At 45.0% G+C, this 23,199-nt stretch overlaps 1 protein-coding gene across 2 annotated transcripts in view; it reads left to right on the top strand.

Annotated features, from left to right (window-relative positions):
* The first annotated feature begins 14,565 nt into the window (after positions 1–14,565).
* Positions 14,566–23,199, top strand: part of MTMR9 (myotubularin related protein 9) — a 116,065-nt gene continuing 107,431 nt past the window's right edge. For both annotated transcript variants that reach the window (XR_011567991.1, XM_070794402.1), the window contains exons 1-3: positions 14,566–14,749; positions 14,838–14,910; positions 16,342–16,437. Coding sequence is in view for 1 of the 2 variants with exons in the window: in XM_070794402.1 (XP_070650503.1) it covers positions 14,581–14,749; positions 14,838–14,910; positions 16,342–16,437 (338 nt within the window). In the remaining variant the exon portion in view is untranslated. The remainder of the gene's footprint in view (positions 14,750–14,837; positions 14,911–16,341; positions 16,438–23,199) is intronic.

Raw genomic sequence — 23,199 nt, 5'->3', positions numbered from 1 at the left:
GGATTTGTCATTATAATCCTTGGATTCCTGGAAGAAATGTCACCCATTTTTCTTAGGACCAAAATAGTATGACTTCCACCAGAGAAAAGTCAGGCAGGACGCCGGTCCCCAGACAGCTGACCATTGCAATTGGCATTTCTCCTTCTGCACGTCATTTCCCCATGAATGCCCCCTTTTGAGGTGAGGCTGAGTAATTAGATCATTGCCACCATATCCATGCCATTACATCTTCAGGCCCCAGGCATCTCATGGAGAGCTCTGGTATTAGGCTGCAACCTGGTGCTACAGGATGGAGGGGATTTTATCTTCTTTACTGAGCTTGCATTTGCTGGAGTGAGTTGCTGTACCTTTTAGAAACTGTCTTGAGAGCCAGTTCTTCAGTTCTAAGCCTCCGCAGTCAGATTGTCCTGCATCTTGCCAGCCAGCCTGCCCAGAATGGAGGCAACTCTTAAGGTTTATCTTTTGCACAGTGTTTCAAGGTCTGTTTCTTTCACTCCAGAACAAGGGCAAAGGAATAGGTTCTTCCATCTGTTTTGTTCAGTCTTCTGTATGTTTCTCTGTGAGTGGGTTCAGATCAAAGGAGCTTCCTTCAAACCCCTAAGGAGCCAGCCATGAGTTTACAACCCTTGTCGGGACCTCAAACTCCGATGGACTTCATAATTGTCATTCCATCTGATGTAGGGGGAACATTCCTGAACCCTGAAGGGCTAGTCCTGCCCTCTAACGGAGCATGGGTCTCACTGGGGCATTTGAGCATCAGGCCTTGCTTTCCAGGACACACAGAGTTCAAGGCCACTGGGATGGGCCAGATAGTCTACAGCAAAGGACTTGCCCTAACTCTGCAATGAGCCTTGGTGCTTCCACTTTTCACTCCCTGGCTGGGTGACCATGGATGGCCTGTCCTCGGGAAAGAGAATCTGGAGAGAAGTTGCCTCCAGCCAGAGCTGAGCCTCCTTGTCCACAGAGCCTTCCAAAGGGCAAACCCTGGGCTTTCACACACTGGACGCTTGAAGCTTTGGGAGCTGAGGTCTCCTGTGCTTGGGGCAGGGAGGTAGCCGAGGAGAAAGAGACTCCTTGCCTTTTGCTTAGGGCTTCCCTTGTGGCTCAGATGTTAAAGAATCTACCTGCAGTGCAGGAAACCTGGGTTCAATCCCCAGGTTGGGAAGATACCCTGGAGAAGGATATGGCAACCCACTCCAGTATTCTGTCTGGAGAATTCTATGGACAGAGGAGCCTGGTGGGCTACAGTCCATGGAGTCCCAAAGAGTTGGACACGACTGAGTGACTAACACTTTCTCACCTTTTATTTATCTTCCATCTGGCTGAATTTAGCTGCCCTTAATTTCTAGTTTGCTAAAGTCCTTATTGCCTTAACAACCACCTACCAAGCAATTAGAACCAGAGGAGAAAGCCCTTTGTGTGGTGTTCATTTTTGAGCCCACACCTGTCCTGGTCTCCCCCACACTGCTGTGCCTGAAGAGTCCCCAGCCTTGTCCCCAAAGCACTGGGTGAGCCTCTTGCTGAGATAGAAATGTTCCCAGGCTGAGGGGAAACCCAGTACTGCTCAGGCAGGAGGACCCCCACCCCCTGAACCCCTCACCCCCAGCCCCCTGCCCAAATGTTCACTACTGACCGCTGTCTCCACCCTGCACATTTGCTCTGCTTCAGATCTGGACAACTCACCTCTCTCTGCGCCAACTCTTGTTCCAGAGACCCTCCAGCCCCCCTCATTCTCAGAGCCGTTCCTGAAGACTGTCTAGACTCTCCGTTCTCCTGCACACCTTCCCCGCCTTCAGCAGCAGCACATTCCTTCAGCCCCTCCACCGAGCTCTTTAAAACGAAAGGCAGTTGCTGTCTTCCCGTGGACAATACTGAATGTATCTTCTGTAAGTGCAGACCATGTAGAGAAGTGGCTGGGTTCATCAAAAAAAAAAAAAAAAAAAAAGGGTTTTTGTAAAGCCTGTTTATTTTTTTAAGTCGGTTTTGAGCATTTCTATTTTATCACCCTTCACATGGTCTTGGGGAACCCAAATTGTATCAAAGTCTCATGCCAAAACAAGCCAAAAGTTGTTTTCTTTACCTTTTTCCTCCATGCACCATGATTTAAATGATTGTTTCAGTGTCATTTTAAATGTTTTCTTGTGACATGTACTGACGATAAAAATCATCTTGACAAAAAAAAAAAAAAGATTTATACATGAATCAGAAAGTATTTATTTCAATTTTGTACCTTTCCATTTTAATACATTATAATGTATTGACTCAACTGAGATAATATAAACAGTTCATTTTAATAACATGTGTGTACGTGTGCCTTTTCCTTTGTTTACGGTGGGGGAGGGACAGAGGAGCACGGAGTGGAAAATCCTGGGTGCTTATTAGCAGCCCTGTCAGCCTCAGTGGCCTCTGACTGGACCAAAGGCTTCTCAGCAGCAGCTGGTGACCCCCGCCCCCAGAAGAGGAAGAGAGGTGACAGGGGAATTAAGGAGGTAAGTGGGTGGGCCCTCTGGGCATCACTGCCTCCTAACACCACCACCCCACCCCCGCAATACCACTCAGGTAGGAAAAAAACCCTGGACCCCAAACTACTGACTCTTGGAATCTGAATGGAGGCTGGCAACCAAAGGTTAGGATAGGGGCCACGTAGGGGAAAATCCCAGGTAGATGCAAGGCGCGGAAGCTAGAGAGAAAACTCAGTGTTAAAAATTGGGCATGGTGGGTGGGACCTCCATGGTGATCCAGTAGCTTCTACTCGGCTCTCCCAGTGCAGGGGTCTGAGTTCAATCCCTGGTCAGGGAGCTAGATCCCACATGCCACACTAAGACCCAGTGCGGCCAAATAAATAAATGAATATTTTAGAAACTGGGGATGAGGGCGGGGAGAGACAGAAAAGTTCTAGGTTGTATTTTCCAAAGAAACACTTTCCCCCTAATACTTTATGCTAGAAATTCTGCCAGTGAATCCCTGGGACAAGCTGCTTTCATCAGAAACCCACTGACAACCAGCAAAAAGGTTTCTCATCCCTCCAATAGGACACGTGCTTTTTAAAATTTTTTATTTTTTTATCTTTTAAAGTTGCTTACATAAACTTATTTTTATTCACTTTTTGGCCTTGCTGCGTGGCATGCAGGATCTTAGTTCTAAGACAAGGGATTGAACCCGTGCCCCCTACAGTGGAAGGGGCCACCAGAGAAGTCCCATGACCAGTTCTTATAGTTGTCCTAGGCTCAGGGCAGCATCTGACACAGCAGTCCTCATCCTGGGCTCTTTCCTGGAGGGTGGGGGTAGGTGGAAGGAAAGAGGCAGAACCTGGGCTGAGAGGGAGGGGGCATCCCACACAGTGGCAGCCGTGGGCTTGTCTGGATTTAACTGTCCCAAGCAGATCTGACCAATGGGGTGTTCCACCAGCCTCATGACAACGTTCATCTCTACTCGTGTCTGCTTGTTTGGACACGTTCCACTTTTTAACAGCGTCATCCGGGAGGAAAAAGGAACATGGCTGGAAGGGAATCCATCAGCCCTTTCTTCCCCACGGAAGTGTAGCCCCATGTGGAGCTCCTCCGAGGGAGGGAGCAAGGTTCCATCAAGTGGGGACGTGTCACACACCAGAGCCCCCACGCCCCCACTCTCTCCACTCCCTCCCCTGACTCCTCCCAACGTTCTAAATTGGTAACACCACACCTGCCCTTCAGGGGCACCTCCCTTCAGGTCCCTGGGACTCAAGCCTCGCCTTAACCCGTAAAGAGAGCTCATCAGAAGAAGACTTCTCCGGAGGTGAGTCAGGGTCCCTGCTCTGTCTTTAGCTTCTTCTCTGGTCTGGGTCTGGTCTGATCACCTCTGCCCCCAGATTTCTGTCCGTGGATTTGACTCATGGTCCCTCAAAGACCTTCCGTGCCACAGGAAGGGAGCGCTCACCCCCAGCACTGGGAGTGGCTTTTCTCATCCTCCCTGCCCTCAGCTGGGAGGAGTGAAGAGGAAACCCACGTGGCTTGGGTCCCCCCGCAGCACTTTGGCTTCTGGACCTCAGAGAGTAGAGCTTTGGTCACTGCCTTGGCCCCCTGGCACTCTCCATGCTGAGAAGAGGTTTTCTGTCTGGTGGGGAGTGGGGGCAGGAAACATTTACTCAAATAAACACATTCCTCCCTGAGTGACTTGTTGAGGAGGGCAGACCCACATACCAGCCACTCCCTGGATAGACGCCATGCCTGGGAGCACACACACGCCATGGCACTTTCAGGAAGAGAAGATCCTCCCCTGCCCATCCCCACTTCCCAGGCATAGTGAAGCTCTCAGTGGGCATAGAAAGACATTTCAAGGAAGGGAGGCCCCAGAATCTGCAGTAAACACTGCCCTGGGAAGCCCTTGTCCTTCAAAACTGTGTCTCCGATCCCCTCAACACCCCTCACCTTCTTGGATATGAAGCATGGAGCACCGACCTAACTCGGTGTTGAATTTTCAGACCAGACTGCCTGGGGCAGCTCACAGCCAGTGGGAACTGATCTCAGATTTGTTGTTCTTCGGTCACTAAGTGTTATCTGACTCTGCAACCCCATGGACTGTGGCATGCCAGTCTCCTCTGTCCCCCACTATCTCCCCGAGTTTGCTCATGTCCATTGAGTCGGTGATGCTCTTGAACCATTTCATCCTCTGCCGCCGCCTCCTTCCTCTTTTGCCTTCAGTCTTTCCCAGCATGAGGGTCTTTTCCAAAGAGTTGGCTCTCAGACACAAAGCCTTCAGAGGTTCTGTTTAAAGGATGCCCGGATCAAAGTTTAGGAAAAAATGTAGAAAATATGGCATCTTATACCACAGGATAAAACCTTCAGAATTAACCAAGCCCTATAGCAACTGTTGCCGTGAGCCTTGGGATCTAAACCGGCCAGTTCCCTGACCTCATATTAGGTAAAATGCCCACCCCATTACCCACTCTGTAACATAATGCCACCCTTCCAGTAGGAATATTCTCTCTCTTGAGCCTCTAAAAACTGGCTGCTGCTGCTAAGTCACTTCTGTCATGTCCAACTCTGTGCGACCCCATAGATGGCAGCCCACTAGGCTCCCCCATCCCCAGGATTCTCCAGGCAAGAATACTGGAGTGGGTTGCCATTTCCTTCTCCAATGCCTGAAAGTGAAAAGTCAAAGTGAAGTCGCTCAGTCGTGTCCAACTCTTAGTGACCCCATTGACAGCAGCCTACCAGGCTCCTCCGTTCATGGGATTTTCCAGGCAAGAGTACTGGAGTAGGGAGCCATTGCCTTCTCCAAAAACTGGCTGCTGCTGCTGCTGCTGCTGCTAAGTCGCTTCAGTCATGTCCGACTCTGTGTGACCCCATAGACGGCAGCCCACCAGGCTCCCCTGTCCCTGGGATTCTCCAGGCAAGAACACTGGAGTGGGTTGCCATTTCCTTCTCCAATGCATGAAAGTGAAAAGTGAAATTGAAGTCGCTCAGTCATGTCTGACTCTTCACGACCCCATGGACTGCAGCCCATCAGGCTTCTCCATCCATGGGATTTTCCAGGCAAGAGTACTGGAGTGGGCTACTAGCCCACAAAAGGAATCAGCTCTATCTTGAGCCAGTCCACTGTTCTGACAGTGTCTCCCTCTCTAATAAACTTTATTCTTCTCTCATTCTGCCTCATGTCTGGAAATTCTTTTCCAATCCGCACACAGACCCCAACAGGCACTTCTAAATCTAAAAAAGCATTTCACCTTCAAGTGAGTCCATCAGTCACGTGCTCATTGAGTAGCTGCCAGGAGCCAGGTGCCACGCTGGGTGCTGGGGAGACGGGGTAAATGAAGCAGACCCCATCCCACCGGGTGCAGCCTGGGATCAAGCCCTCGCAGGACTGGCTACTGGAAGTCCTGAGCAACTGCTACCTGGAGCGTGTAACAACCCCCTACCTCCCACCCCAAGATACTCATTTATCATCTGAAATTGGAGGGGCATCTCTCTGGGGCAGTTTGGGCCTGGAGACATCGTACATTTACGACTACATGGTGTGCTGGGCAGGAAGGAAGACCCTGCCCTTGGAGTGACTTGTCTCCACCACAGAGGCATTTCCAAAGTTTTCTCAGCAGCCTGAAACCTGTCTGGACACACCCATTTGGGTCGCAGCATTATTTCTTTGTCAGATTGGGTAAATTCTGTCTGTAGCTGGCATAGTCCATCACTGTGGTTCTCTGCTGTGCTCTTTTGGAAAAAAAAAATTTTAAGGGTTTCTGTAGCTCAGAAGGGCATTTGTCTTAGTCCATTCAGGCTGCTGTAATAAAATACCAGAGACGGGGTGGCTTATAAACTACAGAAATTTATTTCTTACTGTTGTGGAGGCTGGGGATTCCAAGATCATGGTGCCAGCAAATTCGATGTGAGGGACCTCTTTCTGGCTCATAGATAGCCACATTATCTCTGTGTTCTCAAGCTGAGGAAGGGAAAACGGCTCCACCCTTCCGGATCTAATCAACCCTAGAGGCCCCCATTGCCAATTACATTGGGAGTTAGGCTTGCAACATACAAATTCTAGGGGAGCACAAACATTCAGTCTATAGCAGCATTCTTACTTGGGGGCATCCTCCACTCTTATCTCCCTTCTTCCCTCTCCCACCTTCTCTGGAGGTGGGGGAAGAGACTATTTTATGTCCCCTCTATGGGACTGCCCTGGTGGTACAATGGCTGACCTCGGGCTCCCAATGCAGAGGGCCCAGGTTCAACCCCTGGTCAGGGAACTAGATCCCACATGCAGCAACTAAGACCCGGTGCAGCCAAATAAATAAATAAACATTAAAAAAAAAAAAAAAAAAAAGAATTTGCTTCCACGATGGACAGAAACTAGATATTTACTGGTGAGCAAGCTGTAGAGTACACAGAAGTAAAGTATGATGTTTTCCACATAAAACTTATAGAATGTTATAAACCAACGTCCCCCCTATAAAAAATAAATTAAAAAAAAAAGACTATCAGAGGTCCTTTCCACACACTAAGATACCCAGCACGGGTGCTAATGAAGAGATTCCAGAGTCAGGGAGACATGGCACTTGCTGGCTGATAAACTTTTCTCCAACTCTAAGATTCTAAAATGCCTTTTTCCCCTTACCTTAGACCGTGGGTCACAAACTCTTTGATAACATGTAATCAATGTTGGCAAATATTTTAGGCTTTGCTGGCCATACAGTCTCAGTTCCAGCTACGTAACTCTGCTAATACACAGTACAGAAGCCGCCAGAGAGCCATACAAAGAGGTGCTGACTTGAGCCACATGGATGAACCTTGAAAATGATGCTGAGTGAAAAAGAGCCAGGCACAAAAGCCTGCATATTCTGTGGTTCAGTTTACACGAAACATCCAGAATAAGCAAATCAATAGAGGCATGAAGTTTATGAGCGGTTTCCAGGGGCTGGTGGGACGGAGAAGGGGTAGGTGATTGCTGAAGAGCATGGAGTTTCTTTTGAGGATGGCAAAAATGATCTAAAATTAAGTAATTCTGACAGTCGCACAACTCTGAACATACGAAAAATCACTGAATTGTAAAGTTTAAAAGGGTGAATCTTGTGGTATGTGGGCTATATCTCAGCAAAGCTAGTTTTTTGTTTGTTTTTTTAAACAGCCGTAAAAAACATGTAGATAAGTGGGTGTGACTTTGTTCCAATGAAACTTTATTTACAAAATCAGGCTGGGTGTGTCCCCTGGGCTGTAGTTTTTTGAGCCCTGCATAGCCAGGGCTGTGCCTCGTTTATCATTAATCTCCAGGACTACTACAGTAGTGGTCAGATAAGTAAGAACCCAATAAATGTTTGCTGAATGAAAAAAATAAAAAAAGAATTGCCCTCTATAAGAGTGGGCAGAGGGCAGGATGATGTCCAGACTTTAAGACAGAGATGGAGCCAAGAAAATGCAGGCCACTCATAATTATGCAAATATGAGTCTCTGGTGAGATATACATCAGTGCCCTAATTTTTAAATTCTAATGCAGTGAATGTTTTGATTTAGATAGATCAAGATACCTTGATCATCTCGAGAGATGTATAAATACATGCAGATAAAGGTATTAACATCACAAGATTGTTTTAGACCGTTTTCCCATCTGTTTTGGTCCTGTAATTGCGTGGGAAGATACAGTTCTTGAAATTCTACCTGAAAATATATCACAGTCTCTCTAGGTTTGCAGCAGCCTGCAAGGTGCTTACTTCCAAGCCAAGTTCAGATTGTTACAATGTCTGCATGGTATCCATAAATGTTAAGTCAACATTTTAGGGTGGTGATTGAGGGGAGAGGGTTACCAAACCTGGTTAGTTATCAGAGTGATCTGGAGAGTTTCTAAAAATTTTTATTCCTTGGACTTCCCTGATGGTTCAGTGGTTGGGGCACTGCGTTTCCACTGCAGAGGGCACAGGTTTGATCCCTAGTCAAGGAACTAAGTTCATGCATGCTGCCTGGTGTGGCCAAAAAATAGAAAATAAAAGTAAAAATCAAAAGTCTTACTCCATGCTCTGCCTTTAGAGATTATGATGGCACAGCTCTCCAATGGGACTGGAAAGCCATATTTTTCAAAAGTTTTTCAGATGCCTTTGAGGACTACCCCCAGATCTCACGTTAGAATCTTAATGACCTGTTCTACTGAACGTGTACCCCGTGTGAGGGGCCTCAGCCTTGCCCAGGAACAGGTTAGAAACAGCAGCTCTGCATTTTCACCAGCTCCCCAGACAATTGGCAGGAAAATGTGAGAAGCACTGGTGTAGGGTTTCAACAGACCTGGGAAGTCTTTGGGAGACCATGACGGTCCCACTGTTGGCTGGTCAGGAAAGACTGTGGAGAAGTCCCACTGTTAAGATGGTCAGAAAGGCAGAGTGGACCACAGCTTCTATTCGACCAACACAGAAGAAGAGGAAATGAGAGAAAGGCAGAGAGGATACAGCCAATGGAACACAGGTGCTCTGTCTCCCCAGGATTATAAAAAATGAAATACTGACTTTATTTTGGCACATTTTTGCTGTAACTTTTAGAGCTGGCCTTCACACTGGAGAGTTATCTTCAGTACTCATTGAGGGCATCTGCAGAGAACGTTCACACTGTCTATTTAGGGCTTTTAGTTGAGGCTGTGCTGTGTGCTTAGTCACTCAGTCATGTCTGATTCTGTGACCCCATGGGCTGCAGCCCAACAGGCTCCTCTGTCATGGGGATTTTCCAGGCAAGAATACTGGAATGGATTGCCATGCCTTCCTCTAGGGGATCTTCCCAACCCAGGGATCAAACCCAGGTCTCCCGCATTGCAGGCGGATTACTTACCATCTGAGCCACCAGGGAAGCCCCAGTTAAGGCTGTTTAATGCCAAAGAAAGCCCTAGGAATCCTGGAGATTGAGCCTGAAGTCAGCATTTCTTACAACCCACTGTGGGAAAGTCACCTGGGGTCCCCGGGCCTTGGTTTCCTCATCTGTAAAACATCTGTGGCTCCCAGTCTCATTTGATCCTACCTCCTGTTTTGAAATAAACATTGGTAACATCTTTGTGGTTCTAAAATGAAAATCATAGCTATAACCACCTACAGACATAATGTTTAAAAACCACTCTGATGCCCAACTGTAACCTAAGTGGGAAATTCAAGTGAATAGGTTGTAACAAAATAATATGCATTTTAATCGGTAAAGGTTTGGGCAGTGTTCTAAATATGTCTTTTGTTGTCTGTATTCTGATGCTTTGGCATCTGGGGCATTCTTGCACCTGGAGAGACTGGACCTCCCAGGGCTGCTGGAGATATTATTCCTAGAGACAGTAAGCAACTGGCCCAAGATCAGGATTTTCTTTTTCTTTTTTTGGCCATGGCACAGTCATGCAGGATGTTAGTTCCCTGACCAGGGATCAAACCCGTGTCTCCTGCAGTGGAAGCTCAGAGCCCTAACCACTGGACTGCCAGGGAAGTCCTAAGAGCAGGATTTTAAAATTCACACCAACCAGTCCAGAGCCCACCATCCAGCCACCTTTATCAGGCTCTCACATTCCTGACAGACCACGGTTTCCTTCTCCCCATCACACCAGAACCAGAGCTCTAGGGACAGCCCTGTGCCCAGAGCCACTGAAATTATGCACACTGGCCAGATCCTAAGCCCGCTTCCCCTAACTCACTTGTTGCTTTTCCATGGAAACCACGATGAAGACTAGCCCTCATTTTCTCCTTGCTCCTCTGCCTCCTAGCCCACCCTGATGCTTCCCTGTGTGCCCCTCCCCCACGCCGTGCTGTGCCCCTCCTCTTGGGCACTGTGAGTAACAATCAATTCAATGGCATTCATCTCTGGGCCTGTTGGCCTTCCTATACCTCAAAGTTTGTATTAATACACTGTATTTTTAAAACAGAACTCTATTGTGAGACATTAGGAAATGGTTTATTGCCCTGACTTACAATGACTAAGCTTAGATTTAAGAAAAGTCAAAGATAATAATTCCCAGGCAGTTTTGAGATTAGGACTTGGCATTCTTACTGCCAGGGCTTGGGTTCAACCTCTAGTCAGAGAACTAAAATCCTACAGGCCTCGCAGAGTGGTAAAAAAAAAAAAAAAAAAAATCAAAGATTAGGAGCCATTTCCTAGAAAGACAGAGAATGAGAAAGCTGAACAGTTAGACAAAGGGATAAAAGTTAGTGCTAAGTATTAACAGAGCTGATTTATTTGAACATGGCTGGAGAAAGAAGAAAATATCCTAAGTAGGGATAAGATGTTGAGCTAGATCATAAATTGCAGAGGAAAATAAGAAAGGAGGATGATTTGCAAATCATCCAGGCCTTATGTGTAAGTACAACATCAAAATAATTCCTTGTAGTGACATGGGATGTGGAAGGGATGAAATATCACAGAAAAGGCATCCCAAATCTTGAAATCCCATCACTGGTTGAACCAGATGTTCTAACTCACAATGTCTGGCAGGATGCTGGAAAGTCTCATGGGGCCTGGGTAAACTCTTCCTGAGTGACCTGTCCTGGGCATGGTAAACATCCAGTATCCTGAACTTCCAGCATCTCCAATCACATGACAGCAAAAACTCCCTCCATGGATTTTCAAGATGCCCACCTTGTGAATCCACTAAATTGGATAACCCCGAACTACTCCCAGAACCAGCTTGCTTCAGTTCTGTGGCTCCAAGATGGCCAGGGCGTCAGAGATGAGGTATATTGCTAATGTTCTTTAAAGTCTGAGAGTTCCTATTGCTGGACAAAAGGCCATTGCCATAAACTGGCCAGAACATGTTAAGACACAAAAGCAACAAAAATAGAAGAAAAGAGTGACAAGCCAAGCCACAGTGATTCTTTGAGAGCAAATCACAACCTTTAAGTGAACATCAAAAATGACCACAATTGTGCAAGTATATAGTTTTAGAAGCACGGTTTGGGGTAGGCAGTCTTCAAGGCCCCAAGCTCTCAGTTGTGTAGGTGGTAGCAAGTCAGTCCGTGGTGGGTAAGGGCTCAGGCTCTGGAATGAGACAAAACTAGTTTCAACCATACTTTTACCAGTTGTTAGCTGTGTTGTTGCTGCTGCTGCTGCTAAGTCACTTCAGTCGTGTCCGACTGTGTAAGACCCCATAAACGGCAGCCCACCAGGCTCCCCCGTACCTGGGATTCTCCAGGCAAGAATATTGGAGTGGGTTGCCATTTCCTTCTCCAATGCATGAAAGTGAAGAGTGAAAGTGAAGTCGCTCAGTCGTGTCTGACTCTTAGCGACCTCATGGACTGCAGCCTACCAGGATCCTCTGTCCATGGGATTTTCCAGGCAAGAGTACTGGAGTGGGGTGCCATTGCCTTCTCCGGTTAGCTGTGTTAGTGGTGGTTAATTTGAATGGCCTCTCTGAATTAGTTCTATAATTGGTAAAATTGGAATCAGATACCTAATTTACAATCAGTTGTAAGGAGGAGATAATAGAGGTAAAAGCTGTAGCCAGAGCAGGGCACTTAATAAGCAATGTAAAGATATTATTGTTCAGTCACTAAGTCATGTTGGATTCTTTGCCACAGGCTCTTCTGTCCTCCACTATCTCCTGGAGTTTGCGCAAATTCATATTCATTGAGTCAGTGATGCTATCTAACCATCTCATCCTCTGCACCCACTTCTTTTGCCTTCAATCTTTCCCAGCATCAGGGTCTTTTCCAGTGAGTCTACTTTTCGCAACAGGTTTAAGCTGTTAACTTTAAAATTTATACAGGATGACACCACCCTTATGGCAGAAAGTGAAGAGGAACTAAAAAGCCTCTTGATGAAGGTGAAAGAGGAGAGTTAAAAAGTTGGCTTAAAACTCAACATTCAGAAAACGAAGATCATGGCATCTGGTCCCATCACTTCATGGGAAATAGATGTGGAAACAGTAGAAACAGTGTCAGACTTTATTATTTGGGGCTCCAAAATCACTGCAGATGGTGACTGCAGCCATGAAATTAAAAGACGCTTACTCCTTGGAAGGAAAGTTATGACCAACCTACATAGCATATTCAAAAGCAGAGACATTACTTTGCCAACAAAGGTTCATCTAGTCAAGGCTATTGTTTTTCCTGTGGTCATGTATGGATGTGAGAGTTGGACTGTGAAGAAAGCTGAGTGCCGAAGAATTGATGCTTTTGAACTGTGGTGTTGGAGAAGACTCTTGAGAGTCCCTTGGACTGCAAGGAGATCCAACCAGTCCATTCTGAAGGAGATCAGCCCTGGGATTTCTTTGGAAGGGATGATGCTAAAGCTGAAATTCCAGTACTTTGGCCACCTCATGCGAAGAGTTGACTCATTGGAAAAGACTGATGCTGGGAGGGATTGGGGGCAGGAAGAGAAGGGGACGACAGAGGATGAGATGGATGGATGGCATCACTGACTTGATGGACGTGGGTCTGAGTGAATTCTGGGAGTTGGTGATGGACAGGGAAGCCTGGCGTGCTGCGATTCATGGGGTCGCAAAGAGTTGGACCGACTGAGCGACTGAACTGAACTGAACTGAACTGATCTATTTTCAAACTTTCCACCAGAGGGCGTGCCAAACACTGTCCTGCAGCTTGAAAAAACTGCTGTCCTGTCTTGCTCCCAAATTCTCAATTTATAAAACATGCTCTAAAAATCCTCAGCACTGATATCTGAGAAATGTGATGTAGTGACTTTCCATTCATTTCGCCTCCCCCACTGAGAGGTCCTATACCTAAAATAAAAGCGCTCAACTGGAGACTGTTCATTTAATTTAAGTCAGATGTGCAATCTCACAGCCCTGAGGCTGCCTTTTAAAATCAGCTGCAAAGGGAAAAGCTGGGGAGCAGCCTTTTCTGGTACAAGCAGCAAGGGATGCTCTGTGGAGAATTCAACACAATAATACAGACTAAAATCACTTCATTTTTTTTAGATCACCCTGTGCCGGGGACCAGCCCCGGCTGATCCAGGGTATTCGAAGGGGAGATGGCGTCGGCGACCTATTCAAATGGTAATTAGAGATATAAAGAGTAATAGAATGAGGATAGCTCAGTAGGAAAATTCAGTGGAGAAAAGAGGCTGAGTAGCTTGGTTTACGCGGAAAATCAATATAACCCGTGACACCAGGTTAGCTCTGACCACGGAGGCCGCAGGCGCCCTCTCGAATAGCGGAAGGTGCCCCACCTTAGACACCTTCTTGAGTGGGTCTTAGAAGCCCAGGCAAATAAGTGGTCGCAGAGGATATCCACGCTCCAGATGGAGACTTCAGCTGGAAGTTAAAGGAAAGAATGACATGGGGAGACCAAGCATTGGTGAGCAAGCTTTATTTTTAACAGGGGCTTTTATACCCTAAGTTACACATAGAGGATAATAGGGGATGCAAAGTCAGCAGTCTTTGATTCTTATCAAAAACCAGGGTTTCTTTCCTGCAAATTTATCGTATACAAATGGTTTAGGTGATTTACATCATCTTCTGGCCAGAAGGCCTACTAACATTTTATGACTCTTGACAAGGACTTATCAACAAAGACTTATTTTCTCTAAGAGTAATTATTTTAAGGTTTGGCGCCATCTTCCGAAGATAAAATTGCATTCCTATAGGGCGGATGTGTAATGGGTTTACAACAAAGAAAAGAATTTATTACCTTAAGGGTCTAAAGTTACTAACACCAAGGCCACTACTTATTTTTTCTACATACCAACTATATTAATTAATACACATTCAAGGATACAATTCAGGGGATGTGAAAAACTTGGCAACAAGCATTGGCTCATCAATGAAATCCTTTACTAGTCTTATTCTGACAGTTTCTAAGTCTCTGAGAGGCTCTAAGCTATTTGAATATCTTAAGCTTCCCGTGCCTCTTGAGGCTGGGAGACTGTAAACAATCGTATGCATAGCTGTAGGAGTCCGGGTAAACTTGTCAGGCGAGTTAGAGAGCCATCTGAGGGGTTTGGATTTAAACACTCCTAATTGCCTAGGAACTTTATTAATTGGAGCTGTAAGTTAACTCTTTGACAGAGAGAGCGAGATGGTGGTAGGGGACAGCCCCCAGTAAAGTCAGAGGTGAGAGCACAAAGCAATAAAGTAGGCAGACTCTAGTTTTTTGGGGGGAAAATGCTCAAGAATATCCCGGCGGACCCCTGAGGCTCGATTCCGTCTTTGCGTATGCCGAGCCTCCTTCCTCACGACCTTTGTCACGAGCGGAATGCCTCACCGGCTCCCGGCAACCCTGTGCCAGTAATTCCAAATAATGTCAGTGATAAAATCCTCCTCCTTCCACACACACACACACACAAATCTCTCATTGTTTCAAGTTCTAAACAACTTCTGGCAGGTAAGATGGTGCTTTATTAGTACATATGTAAGCTTCAACATGATACATTTCCTTCTTTATCCGTTAATGATTGTATTCTATCTGAAAGTTTATCCAGAGAACTCCCTGCTGTGCCGAAGTTCCTGCTTGGTGGGTTCAGCTTCATGCGTTTTCAGTCCAGGGTAAGTTCCATTTGATACAGAAAGGTTCAAAGCTTGTGGGGGAGGGGAAGGGAGGGTGGACGGGCTTTTGTTTTTGTTTTTTGGCCACACCGTGTGCCTGGGTGATCAGAGATGGTACTCGGTCCCTCTAAAGTAGAAGGACAGAGTCTTACCACTGGATGTCTCCCGGAGCTTGGGGTTTAATTATTGAGCAGTAACTGTTTCCAACACCTATTTTAATAGCCAATTCAAAATAACCCATGATAATACGGGGATTGCACAAAGGCATGGCCTTGAGTTATTTCACGTTTGTCATTCTACATGATACCGTAAACTTGGAGGTTTTGATTGTAAAATTTAAAACAGTTCCAGCTATAAAATAAACAAGTCCTGTAAGGTATAACATGGTGACTGTAGTTAATAATACTGTTTTGTATGCTTGAAGGTGGCTGAGAGAGTAGATCTTAAAAGTTCTCCTCACAAGAAAAAAAAAAAAGGTAACCATGTGTGGTAATGGATGGTAGCTAAATTCATCCTGGTGATTGTCTCATAGTACAGCTGTCTGTGCTGTCCGACCCTCTGTGACCCCACGGCCTACAGCCTGCTGGGCTCCTCTGTCCATGGGATTTCCCAGGAAAGGATATGGAAACAGGTTGCCATTTCCTCCTCCAGGGAATCTTCCTGAGCCAGGGATCCAACCCCAGTCTCTTGTGTCTCAGACGCAGGAGGATTCTTCACCACTGCGCCGCCTGAGAAGCGCAGACTACAAAGTTAAATTCAATTGTACCTCAACAACAACAACAACAATTTTTAAATAGTAAAATACGGAACTGTGAGATCTAATATTTTCTATCGGCAAGTGAAAATTTCAAGTGAAAATTTAGTTCAAACTTGAACTCTGTTCTAAATTTGAATAATGAAATATTATATGATTGTTACTAAAAGTAATTCTGTTGTATATGGACAGGGACATATTAAAAAATGATCCACCCCAGGTGTTAATTATAATAGGTCTGTCTGGGCCTTAAATCTCAAACAATTTGCTGTCCACCTCCCGTTGTGGTAAAGAATCTGCCTCTAATGGACGAGACCCAGGTTTGATTCCTGGGTCGGGAAGATCCACTGGAGAAGGGAAAGGCTACCCACTCCAGTATTCTGGCCTGGAGAATTCCATGGACTGTATAGTCCGTGGGGTCACAAAGAGTCAGACATGACTGAGCAACTTTCACTCCCGTTGTGGGAGGTGGCCAGCTGCTGACAGCCATTCAAAAATTGAAGGAAGGCTTTTCTATCAGGAAACTGGATACTGCTTTAGAGAAGCAGGGAGCAAGGGTTGAGAAAGTGTTTCAGAGAAGGAGAGAAGGGTGAGAGCAGTGCCAGCCACTTGATGCGTGCTCCTCCGGTCCATGGAGACCACTTTCCCCGGGCCTAATCCTGCCCCCTTCATTTAAGGCCTATTTGGGAAGAACTCAGAGCAACTGACAAACAGCAGTTCAGGCCTGGAGCTGGAAGGATCGGTCAGAGGGAAGACGAGTTGAAAGTCCCACGGTGAGTGTGTTCTGGCTGCAACCTCATGCCTCTTGTGAAATCTAAATACATGCTTCAAAAACAAGTCAAGATGTCATGCCCCTGCCCTCCATTGGAACTTGGTGAGTTTTTAACCCCTCCAGAGAAACTGACCACAATTCTGTCCCTTCTCATTGGCATTGCTGCAAAATTTCTGCCCCTCTGGTTTGCACTGGAAGCTGCGTTCCAGCCCCCGAAATGAGGGGGCATCTGGATACCACCCTGCTGAGTCTGGGGTGCCAGTCCCTGGCGGCTGAGTCAACCCCGTTCCCTGGTAGCTTCCCCTAGCAGCAACTATTACTGTTTACTAAGGCTGGATTCGGAGAAGGCAGTGGCACCCCACTCCAGTACTTTTGCCTGGAAAATCCCATGGACGGAGGAGCCTGGTGGGCTGCAGTCCATGGGGTCGCTAGAGTCGGACATGACTGAAGCGACTTAGCAGCAGCAGCAGCAAGGCTGGATTGTTGTTTGTTGTTTGTTATTTAGTCGCTAAGTCATGTCTGACTCTTTGCCACCTTGTGGACTATAGCCCACCAGGCTCCTCTGTCCATGGGGATTCTCCAGGCAAGGGTTGTCATTTCCTCCTCCAGGGAATCTTTCCAACCCAGGGATTGAATCTCTGTCTCCTGCTTTGGTACGTGGATTCTTTACCACTGAGCCAACAGGGAAGCCAGTTAAGGCTAGGCCTCCATGTCTAACAGTTGTATCTGCTTTATTTCTACTTCTCACAGTGACTTCAGTTTTGGGGTGAGGAAACTGAAGTCCAGAGGGCAAGCCCAGCGTCTGACCCTCACCAGCTAATGCTGTGAAATGAACACCAGTTCCCACCTGCCCCTGGGCGGCAGACAGCCTAGGGGTATGTTTCCAGGAACCGTGTAGAAACGAGCTCCCCCCATTTTTTGCTTTTATAAACTATTTTAAATTGTGAAATACATATGACATAGAGTTTGCAAATGAACTGTTTTCAAGTGTACAGTGTTGTGGCGATAAGTGCATTCACGTGGCTGTGCATCCGTCATCACCATCCACCTCCAGAATCTGAGCATGCAAAACTGAAGCCCTGTACCCATGTAACTCCCCATCCTTTCCTCCCCTCTGCCCCCAGATCTTATAGGGTGGATACTGTTATTCCCCCAGTCCCAACTTCACAGAGAAGAAAACGGAGCTCCCCAGCCATTCTGACCAGTGGCAGGTGGTACTCTATTGTAGTTCTGATTTGCATTTCTCTAGTGATTATAGGCCATGAGCATCTCTTCATGTGCCTGTTGGCCATCTGTATGTCATCTTTGAAGAAATGTCTATTTAGATCTTATGCCCATTTTTTGATTGGGCTGTTTGTCTTTTGTTATCGAGTTGTATGAACTATTGGTATAATTAAGCCCTGTTGGCCACATCATTTGCAAATATTGATAGTTCCTCTGAATCCATAAATTATCTTTTTGTTTTGTTTATAATCTTACCTAGTAACCATTTGGGGAAAAACCAAAGGTAGTGGGCATTCCAAAAAAAAAAAAAGGTTCTCAACTGCAATTAAAACTAAACTAAAAAGTAGAGGAATGGAGTTTCTAGGACACTGAAACTATTCTGTATAATACAATAATGATGGGCATATGCCCAATAAAGGACAGAAATGGTATGGACCTAACAGAAGCAGAAGATATTAAGAAGAGGTGAAAAGAATACACAGAAGAACTATACAAAAAGGATCTCCATGACCCAGATAACCACGATGGTATGATCACTCACCTACAGCCAGACATCCTGGAATATGAAGTCAAGTGGGCCTTAGGAAGCATCACTACGTACCAAGCTAGTGGCGTGATGGAACTCCAGTTGAGCTATTTCAAATCCCAAAAGATGCTGCTGTGAAAGTGCAGCACTCAATATGCCAACAAATCTGGAAAACTCAGCAGTGGGCACAGGACGGGAAAAGGTCAGTTTTCATTCTAATCCCAAAGAAAGGCAATGCCAAAGAATGTTCAAACTATCACACAACTGTACTTATCACACACGGTAGCAAAGTAATACTCAAAATTCTCCAAGCCAGGCTTTCAACAGTACATGAACCAAGAACTTCCATATGTTCAAGCTGGTTTTAGAAAAGGCAGAGGAACCAGAGGTCAAATTGCCAACATATAAAAAGCAAGAGAGTTACAGAAAAACATCTACATCTGCTTTCTTGATTATTCCAAAGCCTTTGACTGTGTAGATCACAACAAACTGTGGAAAATTCTTCAAGAGATGGGAATACCAGACCACCTGACCTGCCTCTTGAGAAATCTGTATGCAGGTCAGGAAGCAACAGTTAGAACGGGATATGGAACAACAGACTGGTTCCAAATTGGGAAAGGAGTACATCAAGGCTGTATATTGTCATCCTGCTTATTTAACTTCTATGCAGAGTACATCATGCGAAATGCCAGGTTGAATGAAGCACAGACTGGAATCAAGATTGCTGGGAGAAATATCAATAATATCAGATATGCAGATGACACCACCCTTATGGCAGAAAGCTAAGAACTAAAGAGCTTCTTGATGAAAGTGAAAGAAGAGAGTGAAAAAGTTGGCTTAAAACTTAACATTTAAAAAACTAAGACTGTGGCATCCTGTCCCACACTTCATGGGAAATAGATGGGGAAACAATGGAAACAGTGACAGACTTTATTTTCTTGGGCTGCAAAATCACTATGGATGGTGACTGCAGCCATGAAATTAAAAGAAGCTTGCTCCTTGGAAGAAAAGCTGTGACCAACGTAGACAACATATTAAAAAGTAGAGAGTATCTAGTCAAAGCTATGGTTTTTCCAGTAGTCATGTATGGATGTGAGAGTTGGACTATAAAAAAAGCTGAGCGCCAAAGAATTGATGCTTTTGAAAAGTGGTGTTGGAGAAGAGTCTTGAGAGTCCCTTGGACTGCAAGGAGATCCAACCAGTCCATCCTAAAGGAGATCAGTCCTGGATGTTCATTGGTAGGACTGACACTGAAGCTGAATCTCCAATACTTTGTCTACCAGATGTGAAGAGCTGACTCATTGGAAAAGACCCTACTGCTGGGAAAGATTGAAGGCAGGAGAAGAAGGGGATGACAGAGGATGAGATGGTTGGATGGCATCATTGACTCGATGGACATGAGTTTGAGCAAGCTTGGTGTTGGTGATGGACAGGGAGGCCTGGCGTGCTGCAGTCCATGGGGTCGCAAAGAATCAGACAAGACTGAGTGACAGAACTGAACTGACTAAAGAGTGAACACTAATGTAAACTGTGGATTTAGTTGTTAACAATGCTTCAGTATTGGTAATCAACAAATGTACCCCACTAATAAAAGATGTAAATAATAGGGGAAACTTCAGAGTCGGTGAGGATAGGATAAAAGGATTAGGAGGGAGATAAAGAGTCTATTAATTTAAAAGCAGAAACGATCAATTTATTAAGATAAAAACAAAGGTATCAAAAAACAGGAAGTGTCCATTGTCTTGACCTAATATATTTCACAGTAACCAGTCCTGAAGGTAATATTACCACCGTTAGGAATTTGCATAAAGTGGGGAGGATCCAAGACCTAAACGGAGTCTGTACAAATGTTAGCAGACTCTTAGGAGAGGCCAGAGCACACCCCAGGGGATGCGGCAGGCACAGCTCACAGCCATCACCTGTCACTGAGGAGCGCAGGGACAACAGCGAGGCTGGCAGCTCACCATCCACCACTGGATCAGCCGGGCATCGTTCATTCATTCATGCAAAGAGTGGGGTACCGCACTCCAGGTGGACACCTTGCTCCTCACAGGCGCCGCCCTCCCCTGTGATGGCCCAGGACTGGTCCAGGACAGGTGCTCTCCCACTGCGGCAGAGAGCTCTGTCTGCAGGCTTTCGGGGCCCGTCACATCTTCCTCCCAGAGTCTCTCCACGCCTTGCTCCTGATAGCCTTGTACCCAAACAGTGTTTAAAGGCCAGAGTTATTTAACCCTTTGAAACTCTTATCAGGAATGTTATTAAGCAACGTTTATGATTTTTACTTTCTTTGTGAGTGTCATGAAGTGTCATATGTGTTCATATGGCAGGAATACATAAGCCCAAACCATGTGAACATGAACTTAGTTTCTTTTTTTTCTTATAAATTTAAATTTTTTTCTTTGGGAAATTTCCAGATACATAGAAATTACTCCCCAGTCTCCTCAGTTGGAACTTAAGGTCTCAGGTCAATTAGGGATCTGTTGACATTAAAAAATACATAATCATGGTTATTATTAAAAACTTACAGGAAATGCAACACTGTAAACCTTATCCAGGCAGAAAAGGTGGGGTGAGTCCATTGGTTTGCATTGGTTTGCAGGATTTTACACAAATCCATTAGTTGTAACTCTCATGAATACTCTGGCTTGTATTTACCGTCTTAAATATACCATGTAAGTAATGATAACCTGACAAGTATAAGAAATTTAGGACATCCTATTCAGTCAAGCTTGTGGTAGGATAATAATTGCATAACTAAGATGTTATATTTAAATTATATTGTACATTATGATAAAATCAGATGTATAACTTTTAAAAAGCAAAATTCATAATTGATTAGTAGTATTAGGTGAATCTGAAATATAGATTTTTATATAACTTTCTTATACTAAATAATATTAAAACTCTTAAAACATAAATGTGAATATGGGGTTTCTGGAACCATTATCTGGTAAGTAGTTGTTGACCAAATGCTGAATTGCATTTATTTATTCCTTGTAATTTGTCAAAAGGAACTGCTGTTATTAAACTCTTACATTTTTTTTCTTTTCTGATCCAAAATCTTTATAGAGAGAATTGGTTTAGTATTAGAAAGCAGAAGTATTTTTTATATTTTTATTAAGGATTTATTTAGACATTGTTTTAATTTTTTACTAATTAGGATAATATATACCTTTTTTACTATTTAGTTCAGTTCAGTCGCTCAGTCCTGTCTGACTCTTTTCGACCCCATGAATCACAGCACACCAGGCCTCCCTGTCCATCACCAACTCCCAGAGTTCACTCAGACTCATGGCTGCAGTCACCATCTGCAGTGATTTTGGAGCCCAAAAAAATAAAGTCTGACACTATTTCCACTGTTTCCCCATCTATTTCCCATGAAGTGATGGGACTGGATGCCATGATCTTCATTTTCTGAATGTTGAGCTTTAAGCCAAATTTTTCACTCTCCACTTTCACTTTCATCAAGAGGCTTTTGAGTTTCTCTTCACTTTCTGCCATAAGGGTGGTGTCATCTGCATATCTGAGGTTATTGATATTTCTCCCGGCAATCTTGATTACAGCTTGTGCTTCTTCCAGCCCAGCGTTTCTCATGATGTACTCTGCATAGAAGTTGAATAAGCAGGGTGACAATATACAGCCTTGACGTACTCCTTTTCCTATTTGGAACCAGTCTGTTGTTCCATGTCCAGTTCTAACTGTTGCTTCCTGATCTGCATACAGATTTCTCAAGAGGCAGGTCAGGTGGTCTGGTATTCCCATCTCTTTCAGAATTTTCCACAGTTTATTGTGATCCACACAGTCAAAGGCTTTGGCATAGTCAATAAAGCAGAAATAGATGTTTTTCTGGAACCCTCTTGCTTTTTTCCATGACGAAGCGGATGTTGGCAATTTGATCTCTGGTTCCTCTGCCTTTTCTAAAACCAGCTTGAACATCAGGAAGTTCACGGTTCACGTATCGCTGAAGCCTGGATTGGAGAATTTTGAGCATTACTTTACTAGCGTGTGCTGCTGCTGCTGCTGCTAAGTCACCTCAGTTGTGTCCGACTCTGTGTGACCCCATAGACGCAGCCCACCAGGCTGCCCCATCCCTGGGATTCTCCAGGCAAGACCACTGGAGTGGGTTGCCATTTCCTTCTCCAATGCACGAAAGTAAAAAGCGAAAGTGAAGTTGCTCAGTCGTGTCCAGCTTAGCGACCCCATGGACTGCAGCCTACCAGGCTCCTCCGTCCATGAGATTTTCCAGGCAAGAGTACTGGAGTGGGGTGCCATTGCCTTCTCTGCACTAGTGTGTGAGATGCGTGCAATTGTGCGGTAGTTTGAGCATTCTTTGGCATTGCCTTTCTTTGGGATTGGAATGAAACCTGACCTTTTCCAGTCCTGTGGCCACTGCTGAGTTTTCCAAATTTGCTGGCATATTGAGTGCAGCACTTTCACAGCACCATCTTTCAGGATTTGGAATAGCTCAACTGGAATTCCATTACCTCCACTAGCTTTGTTCGTAGTGATGCTTTCTAAGGCCCAGTTGACTTCACATTCCAGGATGTCTGGCTCTAGGTCAGTGATCACACCATCGTGATTATCTGGGTTGTGAAGATCTTTTTTGTACAGTTCTTCTGTGTATTCTTGTCATCTCTTCTTAATATCTTCTGCTTCTGTTAGGTCCATACCATTTCCGTCCTTTATCGAGCCCATCTTTGCATGAAAGGTTCCCTTATTAGGGTAATATATGTCTTTTTCTACATCGTGTTAACCATTTTTAAGTTTATAGCTATAGATGTTAAGTATATGCACATTGGTTTGTAAAAATATACCTTTTAATCCATGTTTTAATAACTGTGTTAAATTAAAGTATTTGTATTGGAAATCTGCCTTTCCAAAAAGGGAGCTAGTGGATTCTTCAGTTTCTAGAAGACTGATTTCTTTACACTATTTGAAATACAAGCATATATAGGTGGTTACAGTATATAATTTGCAACTTGAGTCTCCAACAACTTGTACATTTTATTTCCC

This window comes from Bos indicus, chromosome 8, assembly GCF_029378745.1.
Source record: "Bos indicus isolate NIAB-ARS_2022 breed Sahiwal x Tharparkar chromosome 8, NIAB-ARS_B.indTharparkar_mat_pri_1.0, whole genome shotgun sequence".
NCBI lineage: Eukaryota > Metazoa > Chordata > Mammalia > Artiodactyla > Bovidae > Bos > Bos indicus.
This window is presented reverse-complemented; position numbering and strand designations above follow the sequence as displayed.